Genomic DNA, 18381 nt, shown 5'->3' on the forward strand with positions numbered 1-18381 from the left:
TACACACACACTATTCCTAATCCTTACAATGGCCCAAGGGAGATACTATTATAGCCTGAATTTGTAGATGAGGAAATTGAGGCTCAAAGAAGTGATGTCCCAAAGGTCACTCAGCTCTGAATGGGCTTGGACTCCAGTCAGCCTGACTATGAAAACCAGAGTGTCTCTAGGCAGCACAAAGCAGGGGGACGAATGAAGGTAGGACCAAGACACTTTGGTGACACAGTGCTCTGGGGATAAGGTCTTTCTCTTTTTCTCTGGTTTTTTTTTTTTTTTTTTTTTTGGTCTTTTTGAGACAGGGTCTCACTGTGCAGTTCGGGCTGACCTTGAGCTCACTTTGTAGCCCAGGCTGGTCTCAAACTCACAGCAATTCTCCTGCCTCTCCCTCCCGAATGCTGGGATTATAGGCGTGTGCCACCACACCCGGCTAAGGTCTCCTTTATGTCTAAGTTTTGAGCAACAATTCTACCAGCTTTGTCTGTGTAGCCCTTCAGGACACATCTGAGACCTGATCACTAAGAGGAAGATCCTCTACTCTGAAACCCACCTTTCCCAGGGCCTTTACCCTTCAATCTACAGGGGAACATTCCTGCTCCCAAAGCCGCACCTGCCTGCTTCTCCCCATCCAGCCCTTAGCTGACCTTTATCCAAGCAACTCTTTAATTCCCGAATCCCAGCCTGTCACTCAGTCTCCTGCATGGTTCCTAAACCAGTCAAAGTCCCCCTGGGCCTACTTGGCCTTCCAGGACGAGTAAAACCAGTCCTGAACCAGGACGTGAGGGGCTGAGAGGAGAGGCTCCCACCTTACCTCTGAGGTCCTTCAACACTCAGAAACACATACAGCCTCTGCTTCCCTAGTGCCCTTGTCCCTGACTGGGAGGCATTGGGAGATTTGCAGAATGACTTTGCCACCTTAATGTAATTTCTCTCCCCATTTCCTTGTCTATCTTCTCAGGTGAGTTCTACCCCACCTCCATATTTTCTGATCATGTGTGTGCTGATGGCTATCACTGGCGCTGACCTTTTCCCTGAAGTCTCAAACCTATATCCTAACATCTGCTACTCTGCATCTCTGGGTAAACAACCGGAACTGGAATTCAATAGTCTTCAGATGAACTCATCCCTTTTCCCAGCCTTCTCTCACCATCGGAACTTCTTGTGTCCCTATCACCTCTTTAGTGCTCACCCTGAGGAGCTCAGTATTGTTTCTGGCTTCTTCCTGTCAACAAAGCAAGCATTGAAATGTCTGCTGGATGAATTCCTCAATGAATGAGTCCCATCATGAAGCACATTTCTTCATCAGGCAGATTCACAATAATCCAGCCTCTTTCTTTTCATACTGAAACAACTTTACACAAAGAAAACTGAGAAAACCTTCACCTTAAAGCTGCAGTCATTTTTCTCACAGACTAATAGATCATTTTGCTGAAGAAACAACTTCTTCAGCAAGTGTATTCAGTGTGGAGGACTGCTTTATATTCTACTTTTAAAGCTGGCCATATAATACTGCACCCTGCCTTCCAGTAAATTTAATGACTTTCAATGACTGCAAATTAGCTTGTAATGTTATATAATCGCTTACTTAACCAGCCCCAGATTTTGAACATTTGGATTGTTTCCAAGTTTTATACTGCTTGTTCCTTTGTTCATTTAACAAAGTAAATGACCTTATTTGCTTGTGCTGGATAAAATATCCCTGCAGGGGGAGAAATGTTGGGATGTTACCGGCCAGCAGTGGGAAGGAGACTTTCCACTGAATACTCTTTTGGATTCTGAAATGTGTGAACATACTGGCTATTCAAAATACAACAGGATACAGAATCAGCCCACAAAAATCAATACTATTCCTGAGCACCAATAATGAACTCACCAAGAAAGAAATTAGGAAAACAATACCCTTCACAATAGCATCAAGAAAAATTAAATACTTAGTAATTATCTAACGAAGTGAAAGACCTCTAGGGTGAAAACTGCAGAATTCTGAAAAAGGATATCAAAGAGAATATCAGAAAATGGAAAGATAACCCTGTTCCTAGATATCAAACCAATATTGTCAAAATGGTCATACTACCAAAACTCATATACACATTTAATGGAATCCCAATCAAAATACCAATAAGCATTCCTCACAGATCTAGAAAAGGCAATCTTAAAATTTATATGGAACCAAAAGAGACCCAAAATAGCAAAAGCAATCCAGGCAACAAGAACAAAGCAGAAGGCATCACAACCCCAGATTTCAAATTATACTACAAAGCTACAGGACACAAACAGCATGGTACTGGCACAAAAACAGACATGACCAGGCATGGTGACACACACCTATAATCCCAGCACTTGGGAGGTTGAGTCAGGAGGATTGCCATGAGTTCAAGACCAAGCTACATTACATAGTGAGACTCTGTCTCAAAAAAAAGTACATAAATGAACAACCTTCCCCCAAAAAACAGATGTGTAGCTCAGTGGAACAGAATAGCGTATGCAGAAACAACCTCAGACACATTTGGCAATCTGATCTTTGACAAAGGGGCCAGAAATATACACTGGAGGAAAGATAGACTCTTTAACAAATGGTGTTGAGAAAACTGACTATATACATGCAGAAGATTGACTCTAGATATGTATTCCAGACCATGAATTAAAATAAAATCAAAAAGGATCAAAGATGTGGATATTCAAACACAAATACTTAATCTGATAGAAGATAAAATAGGTAAAACTCATGAGACACAGGCACAAAACCTCAACAGAACCCTAAAAGCATAAAAAATAACATTAAGAATCAATAAATGGGATCATATGAAATTTAAAAATTTCTGTACAGAAAAGGAAACAATAGAGTGAAGAGACCACCTACAGAATGGCAAAAAAATTTTGCCAGCTACTACTCAGAGGACTAATATCTGGAATATAAAATAACTCAAAAACATCAGACCTCAAGTGCAAGGTCGTGAGTTCGGTTCCCGGTACCAGAGAAAAACCAAAAAAAAAAAAAAAAAATCAGACCTGCTAAAATAAAAGACCTAATGAAAATGAGCAAATGAAATGAACAGACACTTCTCAGAAGTACAAATAGCCAATAAATACATGAAAAAAGAGTCAATATTTCTGGCTACTAGGGAAATTAAAACTAGAACAACACTGGATTCTACCTCACTCCAGAAAAAATGACTATCATCAACAAATCAAATAATAAATAATGCTGGTGAGGCCAGGCATGGTGATGCACACCTGTAAAATCCCAGGACTCTGGAGGCCAAGGCAGGAGGATCACTATGAGTTCGAGGCAGCATGAGCTACAAAGTGAGCTCAAGGCCAGCCTGAACTGCATAGCAAGACCCTGTCTCAAAAAGGCAAAATAAATAATAATAATAATAATAATAATGGAGAGGCTGCAGGGAAAAAGGAACACTTTGTTTTCTTGGTGGGAATGTAAACTAGTATAACCACTATGGCAGTGAGTATAAAGATTTCTCAAAAAACTAAAACTAAATTCTATTTGACCCAGCTATTCCCCTTTTACGTAACTTCCCAAAAGTGTTACAGATATCATATTACAATGACGCATGCATTCCCATGTGTATAGAAGCACAATTCATAGAAGCTAAATCTGGAAGTGCCCTATATGTCCATCAGCAGAAGAATGGATAAACAAAATGTGGTATTTATACACAATGGAGTACTATTCTGCCATAAAGGAGGACAAATTTGAATCATTTATAAGAAAATCGGTGTCCCTTGAGACAATATTGTTAAATAAGCTAGGCACACAAGATCAAATATCACATGGTTTCTCTCGATGAGAAATCCAAAATATAAATAACTTAAAGAGAAAAAGGAACGATAGATAATAGGAAACAGGGAGATAGATCTTTTACCAAAAGATACAGGGAAGGGGGAGGGAGGGAAGAGGAAGTGGAAATAAAAAGAATTAAGATGTACCAACTCTCCACAATGAATGTAATCATTGCATACTGCAAAGATGTACTATTAAAATTTTTTAAATGAAAAAGTATATCCAGAAAGCTTACTGTCTATCAGGCATTGCACTAGAAGTGGGTTCTGGAGATGGGTCTATACTCCCATTGTAGCCCCTTGATCTGTGTTCCTCTGAAGGTATGTGCAATACACTTTGGGGACCTAAAGAGAGAGTAGAGTCTCTGGAAATGGTGTTGTCATGAACCTTGAGGGATGACTAGGAAGCAGTAGGGCTGTTAAGAGACTGTCATAAGACAATGGACCAGAAGAGGAAAAGGGCACTTCCTGCTTCGATAATGAGACTATATTGGGTGTGGTGTGACACTGAGGAGAAAGGAGACTTTTCCAATACTGAGGATTGAACCCAGGGCCTTTGCACTGAGCTATATCCCCAGCCTTTTTTATTTTATTTGACAGAGAGTCTTCCTAAGTTGCTAAGTAATGCAGGTTGGCTCAAACGTGCAATCCTCCTGCCTCAGCCTCCCAGGGTGTTGGGATTATAGATGTGTGCCATCATGTCCAGTGAAATGACACTTTTAAGAACAGAAATCAGTGTAAATGGACTCCAGATCCAGGTCTGGAGTTTGGATTTGATCCCCAATTCAGTGGGAGCTTTAGAGGGCTTAAAACAGGAACAGAGAAGGTGAGACCAGTTTGGAGTTTTTTTATTTGTTTTTGTTTTTGTTTCTGTTTTTTGAGATAGGGCCTCACTATGTAGCCCCTGTCCTTGAACTCGCTCGGTATCCCAGGTTGGCCTCAAACTCTCAGTGAGCATCCTGCCTCAGCCTCCTGAGTACTGGGATCACAGGTGTGCACCACCACACTAAGCATGACAGCAGTTTTGACGGCAGTCCCTCTAACAGCATTATGGAGATCAAAGGAAGAGAAACCAGCTGGCAGCAACCTGCTAGAGTCCAGAAGACACTGACAAGGGCATGAACTAGGAGGACCAACTGTCCCAGTTTGCACAAAGCCATCTGGTTTTAACTTTGGAAGACCTTCGCTCAGGCAGCTTGTCAGTCCCAGGCAAATGAGGATGGTTGGTCATTCCAACCTGAGCCTTGCAAGCCGCTGGATGCCACCATTCTCCAGGGCCTCACCTGGCCTGAGAGTTATCTGATGCAGTGCTGCTTGGGGATCTTGGAAGTGCTCTGTCTGCCCTACCCTGTGCCCCCACAGGCCCCTTCTCCACCAGCACTCCTGTGCCTCCTTTTGCTACATTCTGGGCTCAATGACTTCTACATGCACGCAGAGATTTGCTAAGAAAACAACACCACTCACCACTTTCCAGTCTTCTCTTCTGCTCCCCTCGCAAATCTGAGGCTCCTCTCAAAGTACACTATTCCCTGTGCCACAGGCCTTTGTGTGTGCCGGGTCCCCACGGAAATATGTTTCCCACTTCTCAGCCTGTGAGAGCCCATTGCAAATAGCACTCTCCACAGCTGAATACCAGTACCATGGAACAGCTCTTGGGTGACAGACACTGCATCAAGGGCTTTTCAGATATCACCACTACTCCTTATAGCAAATAAGTATGAGTAGTCCTTTCTACCAGATGAGGAAACCAAGGCTCACAGAGGGCAGGTGTTTCATCCAAGGTCACATAGCTATTAGCCTTCCTGTCTCTGTAATTTTCTGATGGCCCCCATCCCTGTATGGATGATAAATGCATTTCTTTCCTTCTCCTCCTACTCCTTTAGCTCAACATATACACAACTGCAAGCCTAGTACAATATCAGACTCCTAGCACCTAGGGCCGCAGTAGAAGTGTGCTGAGCGAAGGGGTTATATATGTACTTTCTATAGTATCTAACCTGGTGCCTGACATTAAAGAGGTTCTCCATTGCTGCTTTTAATTGACCTGAAATTGCAATACCTAACCATATAAGGGTGGATTGTGGCAGAACCTAAGCTATTCAAAGCTTTCTGGAAATGAGTCATTCTGAAGGCTGAGGTTTACCCCTGAATGCAGAAAGAAGAATCGTAGCGCTTCTTCTCAGGGAGAACTCCCCTATCGCCTTACTCATCTTTTCCTTCCACTTTCCTGCTGTCTTTGTTTTACTGTTATTCTTTTGAAGTCTCTTAGGAGTTCGGCTTATCTCAGCTCCCCATCTCTTGTGGTGAGGAACTCATTGTCATCTTTTGGGGGCCACCTTTCCAAGGCCTTTCCACCTGACCATTTTCTCTTCGCCAAAGCATGTGTTTCCCACACAGCCTTCCTTCACTGCCCAGGCCTGGCCTGGCGGGTGCTTCTCTCTGTGCGCCCCACGTCACTCCATGCAAGTGTGTGTTTTTCCAGCTGCTTCCCACACTGGACTGTGAGTTTCTTGAGGCAGGAAATCATGTTACCCTGAATCATTTGCAAATGAAATTGGCAACCCTTTTGTACTTCTTGGCCACCATTCCTTTGTTTATGCTTAATTGAGGGAGCCAGCTTTTGTTGGTTTTTGTTGCTTGGTTAAATTGCAATTGGGAAATCACGAGTGCTGGAAGTTTGGGGTTTCATTGTTGGCCTACTTCTCTCCTGCTCTTTTGCTATGTTCTTTGGTGTTTATGTCACACTCCATTTAGCTCAAAAACACCCCAGCTTGGTGGCATGTTTGGGCGGGGGGAGGTAGTCAATCAGGGTTATCCGCAAACTCCACTGGCTCACTACGAGGGCCCGGGAGTCCTGACCTCCCTTGTTGATGCAAGCATTTACTTAAGTGATGACCACACCAGGCCCTCATCCAGATGTTAGGGAGACAAGGGCAGAAAATAGTCTGGTCCTGCTGTGCCTCTGGTCCATGTGTGACCTTCAGCCCTCTTCACATAGCCTCCATTTACCCATCTGAAAATGGAGGAGCAGGGAGAGCTGATCTGTAAGGGCCTTAGGGCTCTTGGCATCACAGGTCTTGTCTGTCCTGGGTACAGGCCCCTCCACGTCTGCTCTCCCTGAGAAGAGCCAGGCTTTCCGCTCTTACTTCTTACCATCCTCTCCTACAGCTTCTGAGCAGACATGTTCCCACACTGCCCACCCTGCATGTGAATAGACAGCTCCAAGAAGCACTTCGAAAAGCCCAGCTAGCTCAGGGGGAATAAAAGAAAGAAGAGAAAGAGAGAAAGGGCTGGCCTGTCAGTGGCCATCTAGGGCATGTCGGGGAATGAAATGCACACTGACATATTAAAAACATTCCCTAAACTCAGTTCTGAAGAGTCATATTAATCAGTTGCATCAGGGATGCCAAACCAGAGTGGGAGGTGGGAAGAAGATAGAGTTCTGCTTGTTTTCCTAGAAAAGCCTCAGGAATCAATGTTTCCTTGCACTTGTAGGACACTTGACACCATTTTTTTTTGTATCCTGGCAACCCTTTCAGTTACATTCAACAGATTTATTGTGTTTGAGACAGGGTCTTGCTCCCTGTAGTCTGGGATGGCCTTGAACTTGCTATGTAGCCCACATTGGGTTTGAATTTGGTGTCTTCCTCCCTCAACCTCCTGAGTGCTGAGATTACACGTGTGCATCACCAAACCTGGTAACAAAAATTTTTTGAGCACCTTCTGTATTCAAGGCCTTATGCTGGAAATATTGGCCTTTTCTTGTAGGACACACTGCAAATTCAAAAGTACAATTGTGATATTTTCATTTTATTTTTTTGAAAATTTTTAGGGGCTGGGGATTTAGCTCAGTGGCACAACGCCTTCCTGGCAAGCATGAGGTCATGAGTTTGATTCCCGGTACTGGAAGAAAACCAGAAAAAAAAAAAAAAATTTTTTTTATTATTTTAATGAAAATAGTACAAAAAAAGAGCAATAGCCAAATACAAACAAAACAAAGCAAGGACATTAAAAATGATACGGGCTTTCAAACCAAATAATAGGGATTAACAGTGGTTGTTATATTACATATTGTTATCTTCAACGAAGTTGCTCAGATTACCAGATGAAAGAATAGAAGACTGATCAAATTATTAAAGGGGGTGGGAAAATAATAATTTAAAAGGACATTAGAGACAATACATAGTTTCACTAGACAGGACTGTAAGAATTTACACCACAGCGATATATGTGCACCCATGTTTATAGCAATGCAATTTGTCATAGCTAAATCTAGGAAACAACCCAAATACCCATAACTGAGGAATGGATAAAAAGGATGTGGTCTTTTTATACAATGGAGTATTACTCAGCTATAAAAAAAGATAAACTCGAGGCTTTTATAGGTAAATGAATGCAACTAAACACCATACTCATAAGTGAAATAAATCAGACCCACATGTGTAAACACCATATTGTCTCCCTGGTGTAAGAACATGAAAGAGGAAATAAAACCCAAAATGTACAATAGATAATGTGATATTTTCATTTTAATGTCTGTCTCCCCCACAAGACTGTAAGCTCAACAAAGACAAGAACCGTGTTTGTCTTCTTCCTCATCAAATACTTAGCATATGACAACAGTGCCTGGCAAACTGGAGTCACTCAATAGATGGTGACAAAAAAAACCCAGAGGTCTGGCACCTAGGGACAAGCTTTACTTTTGCAAAGGCTGGTTCAGTGTGCAGAAGCTAGCCTCTTCATATGAAACATAATAGATGTTCAATAGCCATGAACTGAATTAAATGAATAATAACATTAGTAAATACTTATAGAGAGCCTACTGTATACCAAACCTGTGCTAAACATCTTACATGTATTCACTAGTTGAATTCTCAGGACAACCTTATGAAAATTATGCATTATTGTTATCCCCATTGTACAGAAGGAAAAACCAAGGCGTAGAAGTTCACCAACTTGTAAGTGGCACAGCTGAGATTTGAACTCCAGATGTCTGAGGTCCAGCTATCCATGAATCTAACCATAACACTACACTGCCATCCAACAATGAATACTCAAATTGAGCATGGGTGAGGTGAAGCAATTTCGAAGGGGAGTTTTCACAGGAAGAGATCAATGGTGGAGCTAGGACCAGAACCCAGGTCTCTCTCATTCTGCCATAGAGTATCTGGTGCTCTTACAGAGCCCCTGGGAATGGAGGCACAAAGAGGCATCTGAGAAGTCTAGATATGTGTGCAGAAAAACAACCTCAGTAGGCTAGTAGGCTCTCAGGGGAAGACAGGAGTCAGAGCAGCCACTAAGGTAGAAACAAGTGTGACCACCAGGTCCCCTTTATGAAGTAGGAACCGGTGGTAGGCTGCTTCTCAGAGTTCCCGGTTGAGACCTACATGATTCTGTTTTCCTACACTGATTCATCAGAGACACCCCTACAACTAGCACCACTCAAGGTCATTTCTGCCTCATTGCAATTGGGTGCACGTACAGAAAGATACATTCTGGGGACATGAGATAGGCTCTCTGCAACGTGATGTGTGTGTAGGAGTCAGGGCGGAGCAGTGAGTAGGGAGGACTGGAGGAAAGGTTTGATCAAGCCTGACAAAATCCCAGCAGCTAACCAGACGCAGTGGAAAGAGATTATACAAAACATCCATAAGCAACCCAGCTTAAGAGCTTTAGAGCTTCTGGTTGGGCTTCTTGCCACAGCAGAACAGCACCATGGCCATAGTCTTCTCCCAATTTAATATTCAACAAGGCCTCCAGACACTCTGTGTTATGCAGTGGATTCCAGTCTATGTAATTTTAGGTGAGTAAACCACAAGGCCTGGAGAGCACATGGGAACAGACCAAGAAAGAGCCCAGGTAACTGTAAGTGAGAAAGGCCCCGTGTGATTATCTGCTCGGTCCCCCCAGCACCCACAATAGCTTCCTATTGGGAAGGGGCAGGGTCTCAAAGGCCAAGAGTGAGGCTGTGGTTGTTCTGGTTTAAAGATTACTTCGGCCTTCTCAGGAGCTGTTCCCAATGAACTGGCTGAAAAGAGTCATATTTGGGGACAGGACAGACAGAGGTGGTGGTGGCTTGCAGAATTGGTGTTACTAGGTAGGCATAAGGTGCTTTTCTAGTGTCACCTTATGGTGAGAGAATTCTGGAAAATCTGAGGGCTGTCTGGGCAACTCATTAGAATTTGGAGAAAGGGCTGTTTGTTTGGGGGACTCGGGGAAGAGCAGTCACTGGTGCTGGACAGATAGGCTGACTGACAGCTCCACACCATTCCCAGCCAGAAACCAGGTCTTTGTTGGTGGTCAGTTATGGGAGCAAGCTTGAAAACTGGATGAGAACTAATGTCATTCTGAAAAACAGAATAGGTAGGGGACAGCTGGTTCCAACCCATGGGAGCAAGCTTGAAAACTGGATGAGAACTAATGTCATTCTGAAAAACAGAATAGGTAGGGGACAGCTGGTTCCAACCCATGGGAGGCTCTATGCCAACCTTAGCGCAGACATTCTTAACCAAGAACTCAGGGTTGACTGGGGAACTGAATCTGGATGGAAAGAGTATCTCTTTACTTTCACTATCTCTAGTTAAAATGTAGCGTCTCCTTCAACGAGGAATGTAGGCGGTACCGCCCAGAGGTGTCAGCAGTTCCTGTCGGCAGGCAGGAAAAGATTTGTACTTTGTATTAGAGCTGTTACAAGCATTTTGAAATTTCATTTATGCCCACAACTACTTCAAAATTCCAGTAGTTACTGGAACCATCATTCTATCTGGTTATTTTTTTTGTTTTGTTTTGTTTTGTTTTTTCTCCGGTACCGGGAACCGAACTCACGACCTTGCGCTTGCCAGGCAGGCGCTTTGCCGCTGAGCTAAATCCCCAGCCCTCTATGTGGTTATTTAATGCAAAATCAAGAACCACGTTCGTTACTGGGTCACATTGTGAATAATACTGTGATAACTGCATTTTAATAGAATGGATTTCCTTTGTAGGTTTGTGCATTTTATTTTGTGTATTTAAAAATATCATTCGGAGAAGAGAGCTTCATTGAACTGCCAGATGGATCCATGGCCCCCCAAAATGTAGAATTACTAAGCTTTATTAAAGTAAAATCATGCTGAGCTCATCAGCAGCTTGACTTTAGCTGTATCGGGAGGGACATGGAAGTCATTTTATTTTTGGCAAACTTATTTGTTTACATATCAGGGACCTGGCCAAGATTCCCAACTGCCTGTATGAAAGGTACGGTGAAAGGATGAAATAAGAAACAGACAAATTTAGCAATACACGAGAGGGGCTGGGGGGTCAGTGCCTCAGGGTGAGCAGAGACACTGTAAGCCAGCCACTATGTATTAGCCAGCGTAGGGGAGAGGGTAGGGTGCTTTTCCTGGAACAGCATAGAGGCTGCCCTAGAAAGGACAGATTTAACATCACAAAGGAAGCAAGCCAAGATCCATCCGCACATTTGGGTGCTAAACTCAGAAGGTGATTTCCACCTTCCAAAACCAGCTTACAAGGCAGGCCCGGTAAGGAGCGCCTAGGACATACTATGTCAATTTATAATTTCTAGTCCCCAACATTTATAGTCTTTCACAGTTGCTTTTTATTCCCCTTTGCATCCTACCGTAACTTCCTCTAAAATGCTCATTTAGTAAGTTTCAGCCCTCAGCTAGAAAAGCAAAGGGCGCAGCAGTGTCCTAGGAGATTTGGCATTGTGTCCGCAGTCACCATTTCAAGCCTGGGTCCTCCAAAGAGTGGGAAAAGAGGGGTCAGAGGGGGCAGGGGAAAGTGGCCAAGAGAGGAAGTGCTGTGGGCTAGGGCTGCAGCTCAGTGCAGTGCTTGTCTAATATGTACTAGGTAGGCCCTGGGTTCGACAACCCCTCCCACGCCTTCCCTAAAAGAAAAGAGAAGGCAAAAAGGGAAAGAGAAAAGAAAGAAAGGAAGAGCTGTGACTCCTTTTAGGCGTGGGACCTCTCCCATCAAAGCAGGCTGTGGCGTAACACTTGAACACAAAAGCTCACATTGTTCTGGCTGCCCTGAGGCAATTTTCCCATTAAAATTGGTCTTATTTTTCTCCCAGAGAAGAACTCTTTGACAAGTAGTGTTTTATCTCTTCCTTTTTGTCTTTCTAAGGGCACTGTCTCCCCGCAGGGAAAGGGTAGAAGATATGTAAAAGGCCTGGAAGGCAAGTGTTAGCTCCCACTAAATAGCTCCTACTACTGCCTTCTTCCCACTAGATCTCATCAGCTTCCAGTCACCCTGGGAGAGCTGGAGGAGTGTTAGGGACGCGATGGCACCATTGTGTCATCAATTCAAAGCACAAGTACACAGTTTAGTGGGACTGAGTAACTCACAGTGTTACACAACCATCATCACTGTCCATCTCTAGGTTCACCCATATGGTCAGAATTCTTTTCCTTCCTAAGGCTAAATAATATTACCTTGTTTGGATACACTACATACAGATTGTTTCTCATTCACACCCATTGACGGGTGCTTCCACGTCTTCGCTATTGCAAATAGTGGTGCTGCAAACATGGGTGTATAAAAATGTCTTTGAGCCCCTGATTTAGTTCTTTTAGATATAAACCCAGAAGTGGAATTGGCGAATCATGTGGTAATTCTGGTTTTTAATTTTTTGAGGAGCTGCCAACCTGTTTTCCACACTGGCTACATTATTTTACATTTCCAACAACAGCGCACAAGGGTTCCAATTTTTCCACATGCTCACCAACACTCATTTTCTGTTTGTTTTTGCTGTTATTATCGTTGTAATCATACTAATGGATAAGAAATGACAGCTCACTGTGTGTATGTGTGTGTGTGTGTGTGTGTGTGTGTGTGTGTGTTTTCTGGTACTGAGAATTGAACTGAGGGCCTTAGCACTAAGATGCATCCCCAGCCCTTTTTTGTTTTTATTTTTGTTTTTGAGACAGGGTCTTGCTAAATCTCTAAGTTGCCCAGGCCAGGCTGGAACTTGTGATCTTCCTCCCAGAGTGCTGGGATCACAGGCTTGCACCTCAAGGCCCACTTTCATTGTGGTTTTGATTTGCATTTCCCGAATGATTGCTGATCTGGAGCATATTTTCATGTGTTTCTTGGCCATTTGTCTGATGTCTTGTAGAGTATCATCCCATATGTCTTTTTCTACTCACTTAAATGTTAAACGCCCTGATTTTGTTCCCTTAGTGATTCTGCTAGGATTTAAAAGAATCTTGGGTCTTGGAAAATTACCAGGATAGCTACAGCATCTGACAGGGTGTGATGTCCGCAGAGGTGTTGAATACATTAAAATGTCTTTTGCAGTAGTTCGACTGCAAATACTAATTCTAAGACTTTGAGAAACCTTTGCTGAGACTACAATAATTAGTTAATAAAGGTCCTTTGCTATATAATTACAGAGATGAATCAATCATTTATTCAACCATTATACATCTTTTACAGGTCAGTACTGAACAAATACACAAGTCACTGCAATGTAAGATTGTGGGAAGTGAAAAAAAGAGCCATGACAGAGAACTATTAGGGTGCTAGAGAAAGAAAGGTTGAGAGGGGGCAGGGGAGGCGGGAGAGGAAAACAGTGTAGCGTGGTGAACAGAACAGGAGTTGGGGGTTACATTAGGATGGGATAACAATTAGCTATGTGACTTTGGACAAGTACCTGAATCTCTCTAAACCTTAGTAACCCCACCGTCTCAGCCTGATCCACAGGAAATGCCCCGCACAGAAAAGCTAGTCTTCCTTCCTGTTTCCTGTCTCCCTCTCTCGCCTCTCATGTGTATTTTCTCTCTTGCTCAGAGCCTCCCCTGCTGCTTTTCCTCTTCCTGAATGATGTTCAAAATTGTGGCTGATTGCTGAGCATTATTGGATATGATGGAGAGGAAAAGGGCAAAATAGGGGAAAGTGGGAGAAAAAAGGCAGAAAGAAGGACAAGAAGGAGGAAAGGAGTGAGAAGAGATGAACAGGAGCATGAGTTGCGGGAGATGTGGGATACAAATATTCATGGTCCTTATACTTAGGCAACAGCTCTGACGGCCTTTCTGAGAAGCAGTTTCCATTCAGGAGAATGCTTTGTATCTAGCTCTTCTTGCTTGTGTCACCATCTCCCTGAACTTTTACACTGTCCTCTTTTGTGGTCCTCTAGCCCCTCGTCTGCACACTCTCCATTCTACTGTCTGTTCCGGAACGACTCTTCCAAAAACACCTTTGATTGCACCCCTTTCCTGCTCAAAAATAGGCAATGGTTTCCCACTGCTTTCTTGATGATGTACAAATGTGTTAGCCTGGGCATTCAAGGTCATTCTGCTCTCTCTGGCTCTGACCCTTTCCCGGTTTATCATCCTAATCTTCCCCTCAATGATATTTCTATTTCAGGCAATCTAATCACAGAATAAACCAGAAATGAACCTTCCTACTCCTTCCCCTCTGCTCTGAGTATTCCCTCCACTGGAAATATGCCATGGTACCCCCATCTTGGACTCTTCAGAGACTATACACTGTTCCAGTATTTTAGAAACAATTGTCACCTGCCTCTGCCCAATTCCATCTTCTATGGTGAACACAGAAGAACAGACTGTTTTTTCCAAAACGATTGATCAATTTGGTTCCATATGCCATTTAAAAAGAAACAAGAAATAGGAAAACCTAAGACCTGTACTGTAATGCATAATATCAAAGTAGATTTATATAGTTATTCCAAATTTTAGAGGGATACAATAACCTCAGAGGTTTTTTTGAGCATAAAAAGCAAATTTTATATGGTAAAATACCTACTATTGTGTGCACATAATGGTTCTCAATATCAAAGAAAAACAGGCAACATATGTACTTGCTAAAACCAGTAATCATTTTGGGACACATGAAGATATCTTCTTAGGACATGAAAATTAGAACATTTGTTCTCTATAAGTTGCTTGAAAGCATGTCTAAAACACATATATAGCAGTCTTTTAAAATATACATCATAATTAGAAAGTATAATTTAACAATATCTTTTGTTGCAAAGAGGGAGAATATGCAGTAAGAATATATGTAGAATTCACCTGGAATGACCCAACAATAATAAAAAATACACAAAAATTTATTTTAGTGCCCCATTATCCCCCATTAGTAAACAGAACAAAATAGAAGAAGACTCCAAGAAACATTAATAAAAAAAATCACTCAGCACTAAGCCAACTGGCAAATGAAGAATGTATTTTAATTTGCCTGTGGATCCAAAATGGTGCAAAATATCTCATTGCATAATTTGATAAAAGATGCTACCTGTTAAACTCCACACATTGCTTACATCAGAATACAGAATTAAGTCAGCTCAAAATTTATTGTTAAGAGTAAGCCCTACAAATACATAATCCAGAGATCAACTTTAGACCTTCGAGTTTAAAACTATCACTGTTATCACTGGTTATTTTACAATAATTGGTTTAGTCTACAAGTTCAAGGCAAACATACTAATGCATTTGCTTTTCTTCAGAAATCATAAAGAAAAGTCTGGCCCAAAACTTTGGTGTCGATTTATTAGAAGTAAGTCTGGTTAAGATGTTTTACAAGGATACATGAATGACTAAGAATATACAAATGCATTTTTAAAACAAAATTTTAAAAAATTTTATCAAAGACCATCTTTACCTTGTTTGAACAATGTATTTTAGAAAGGTTAAACTTGAGAATTTATTTAAAGGCAAATAAGATTAACGGCCATCAGGAATAGTATTTATAGAATAAATGCAGTTATAGAGGCTACTTTTTAAAAAGACTGAACATAATGCTTCTTAGTAGGGTAGATGCACAATGACAGCCACCGTCCAGGGGCACAGTGCAGCATCACACCACAGAGACCAGCACTGCCAATTGTCAAAGCACAGAAAATTCACTTTGTTTAAAATTGGGCAATGAGCTCTGTGTAAATAGTGAATTCTGTTTTATCACTCTCACCAAGAGCATCAGAAATGTCTACCTGCAGACCAGTATCACTTGAAGATCTGCATTTAGTGCTTTAAGTCCACAGTTTTCGTCTGAGAGGAAGTCAGGGCTGTCATGCAGGTCCAGGCCTTCCTGCTGAGCCAGCAGGTGAGAGAATGGGGTGAGGATCTAGGGAGACGTTAGTGCCAGGCCAGTGTGGTCCTCACACGTCTGCCCCTCGCCTCCTGTTCACACCTGTGCCTGCGGCTCAGCACCACTGAGAACACCCCTCTGCAACATTTTTTAGACAGCCTAAGACAGTGCCACCTTTACAAGACTGTGCCACTTTATTAGAAAAGTCTTGGTATTGACCTTTATATCTTTTGTCCCTCCTAACCAATAACTCCATGAAAATAGGGGTCATTTCTTATCATTATACTTCTCAGAAGACCATGCTGAATACTACACTGATGGTCTTGCTAGATTTCTTCTTTTCAGTACAGACCTTTAAGTCAGTCTCTTGTTCTTTTCTTCCCTTTAAGTCAATCTCTTGTTCTTTTCTCCTTCCCTAAGATATCCTTGTGTGTGTGTGTGTGTGTGTGTGTGTGTGTGTGTGTTTGTGCATGCCAGAGAGAGAGAGGGAGAGAGAGAGAGCCTTCCCTCTGTCTCTGTTTTCTGATACTACAAAAAATAGAACATAGTCTGAGATGTCCAACAAACTAGTTCTGCCACCTACTTGCTACAAGACCTTGTGCAATTATGTCTATTATTTCTTATGTGACCTTGAGAAAGTAGATTGTTCATGCCCTAAATGGAAAAAGCATAATGCTTGCCTCTTAAGACTGTTCTAAAGATCAATGAGATGAGAAAATCCTCCATAGATTATAATTTTCTTTCTTTCTGTGATAGAAGTAGACATTTCTTGGAGCCAAACACCTCACCTGTCTTAGTTTATTTTCTGTTGCTGTAACACGATACCACAGACTAGGTAATTTATAAACAATAGGAGTTTCTTTAGCTCATGGCTCTGGAGGCTGGGAAGCCCAATGTGAAAGTGCCAGCATCTGGAGAGGGCCTTCTGCTGCATCACTCCATGGCAGAAAGTGGGAGAGAGGGAGAAAGAGAGTGCACATAACAGAGAGCCAAACTCATCATTATCAGGAACCCACCCATGCTAACAGCATGAAACCATTTGCCTATGAAAAGTCCCACCTCCCAAAGCTGTTGCAGTGGAAATTAAGTGTCCAACACACAAAACTTGGACACATTCAAACTATAGCACCTTGCCATTGGATCTTCAGAGGCATGACAGTCATTTCTGTGAGAGGCACCTAGACTGATTTCATTGCCTCTTCAGGAAGAATAATAATAACTAAGGTCATAGGAAACTAAGCAGACAAAGACTCCCATGTGTTCCTACCATCCCTGAATGCCCTGCTAAGATCCTTCACTATTCCCTCTCTGTCATCTCTACGTATGGCCGACTACATTGGACTGAAAATTCAAACTCCATGGCATCTTTCAAACAGGCTTAAGAAATACTCACCTATTTCAGGTTCTCATTGTCTCTTACTGCGATCGCCAAAACTCTTAGCTGATCTCCCTGCCTGTAGTTTCTCCTGTTTCCACAGTTATCCTAAACTGTCTTCCGGAAGCACAAATATCCTCCACTTAATAACCTATATGGACTTCTCTTTCCCTTTAGCATCAGGTCTAATTCCCAGCTTTCTTTCCTGCTTTATCTCCTCTTTTATGGTGCCCCACGCTCCCTGTGATTTTAGAGGTTTTGGTGTTACTTAAAGGTTTTGGACTTAACCATCTCCAGGCTTTTGTTCAAGCTCTTCCTTGTGCATGGAAGGCCTTTCCTCCACTAATCTATTGGTCAAAATCTTATCTTTCTCCTGAAATTCAGCTATAAATATTATCTTTTACATGAAGTCTAGAGCTTCTAGAAGGCAGGGACTTTGTTTTCTGCATGTATTAATACAAATGAATACAAAATGTGCTTAAAATAGCTCTTGGCACATATAAAATCTCAACAAATGCCACCTACTTTTATTCCCAAGTTTGAAGTAAAGACACATGACCTCTCTGATCCTCAGTTTCTTCGTCTTTAAAATGGTGGTAATAACATTTCCTACCCATCAAGGCTGACAGAGGATTAAATGAGATAATACACAGTAAGTGCTGAACAGTGCTGTTTGATAATAAATGCTAAATACCTAGCTCAGTATAGCATTGAGGATCACGTTTGCATTATTCTCTTTGTTTCCATATTTACTCCCTTCATCCTCTTCTTTCCAGTCCCCAACACTCTCCCCTTGCTTTTAGCACAGAGATTTCATATAAGATAAATCAATGTTTGTTGAATTATCAAATGAACTTTTACTCCTACAAGTTCTTACATTCATAGTTCATTAAGTTCCAATAAGTAATCACAAAGCCACAGAGATTCCTCTTTGACAAGCCAGCCTTGTCTTGGATTTATTAAAGCATTGAACCAAGTGACTAGAGTTGGCAGACTTCACCAGTACTCAGACTTAGGTCATGTTTTGAAATGAGATGTTTCTACCTATAAGAATGAAGCACTACTATGTGTTTCCTACAACCACCACTGAGAATAGTCAGTGAATATTCAATTGGTCACTCATGTATAGCTCTATTTATTTTCTTTAGAAACCACTTTGAAGA

General features: G+C 42.0%; 1 protein-coding gene across 1 annotated transcript in view; it reads left to right on the forward strand.

Moving 5' to 3' along the window:
- The first annotated feature begins 9510 nt into the window (after positions 1–9510).
- The window catches only part of Dgat2l6 (diacylglycerol O-acyltransferase 2-like 6), a 25311-nt gene continuing 16440 nt past the window's right edge, over positions 9511–18381 (forward strand). Inside the window, exon 1 of the mRNA XM_005401609.2 lies at positions 9511–9598. Coding sequence (XP_005401666.1) covers positions 9511–9598 — 88 coding nt within the window. The remainder of the gene's footprint in view (positions 9599–18381) is intronic.

Source organism: Chinchilla lanigera, unplaced genomic scaffold (genome assembly GCF_000276665.1).
Source record: "Chinchilla lanigera isolate Chin_1 unplaced genomic scaffold, ChiLan1.0 scaffold00074, whole genome shotgun sequence".
Classification (NCBI taxonomy): domain Eukaryota; kingdom Metazoa; phylum Chordata; class Mammalia; order Rodentia; family Chinchillidae; genus Chinchilla; species Chinchilla lanigera.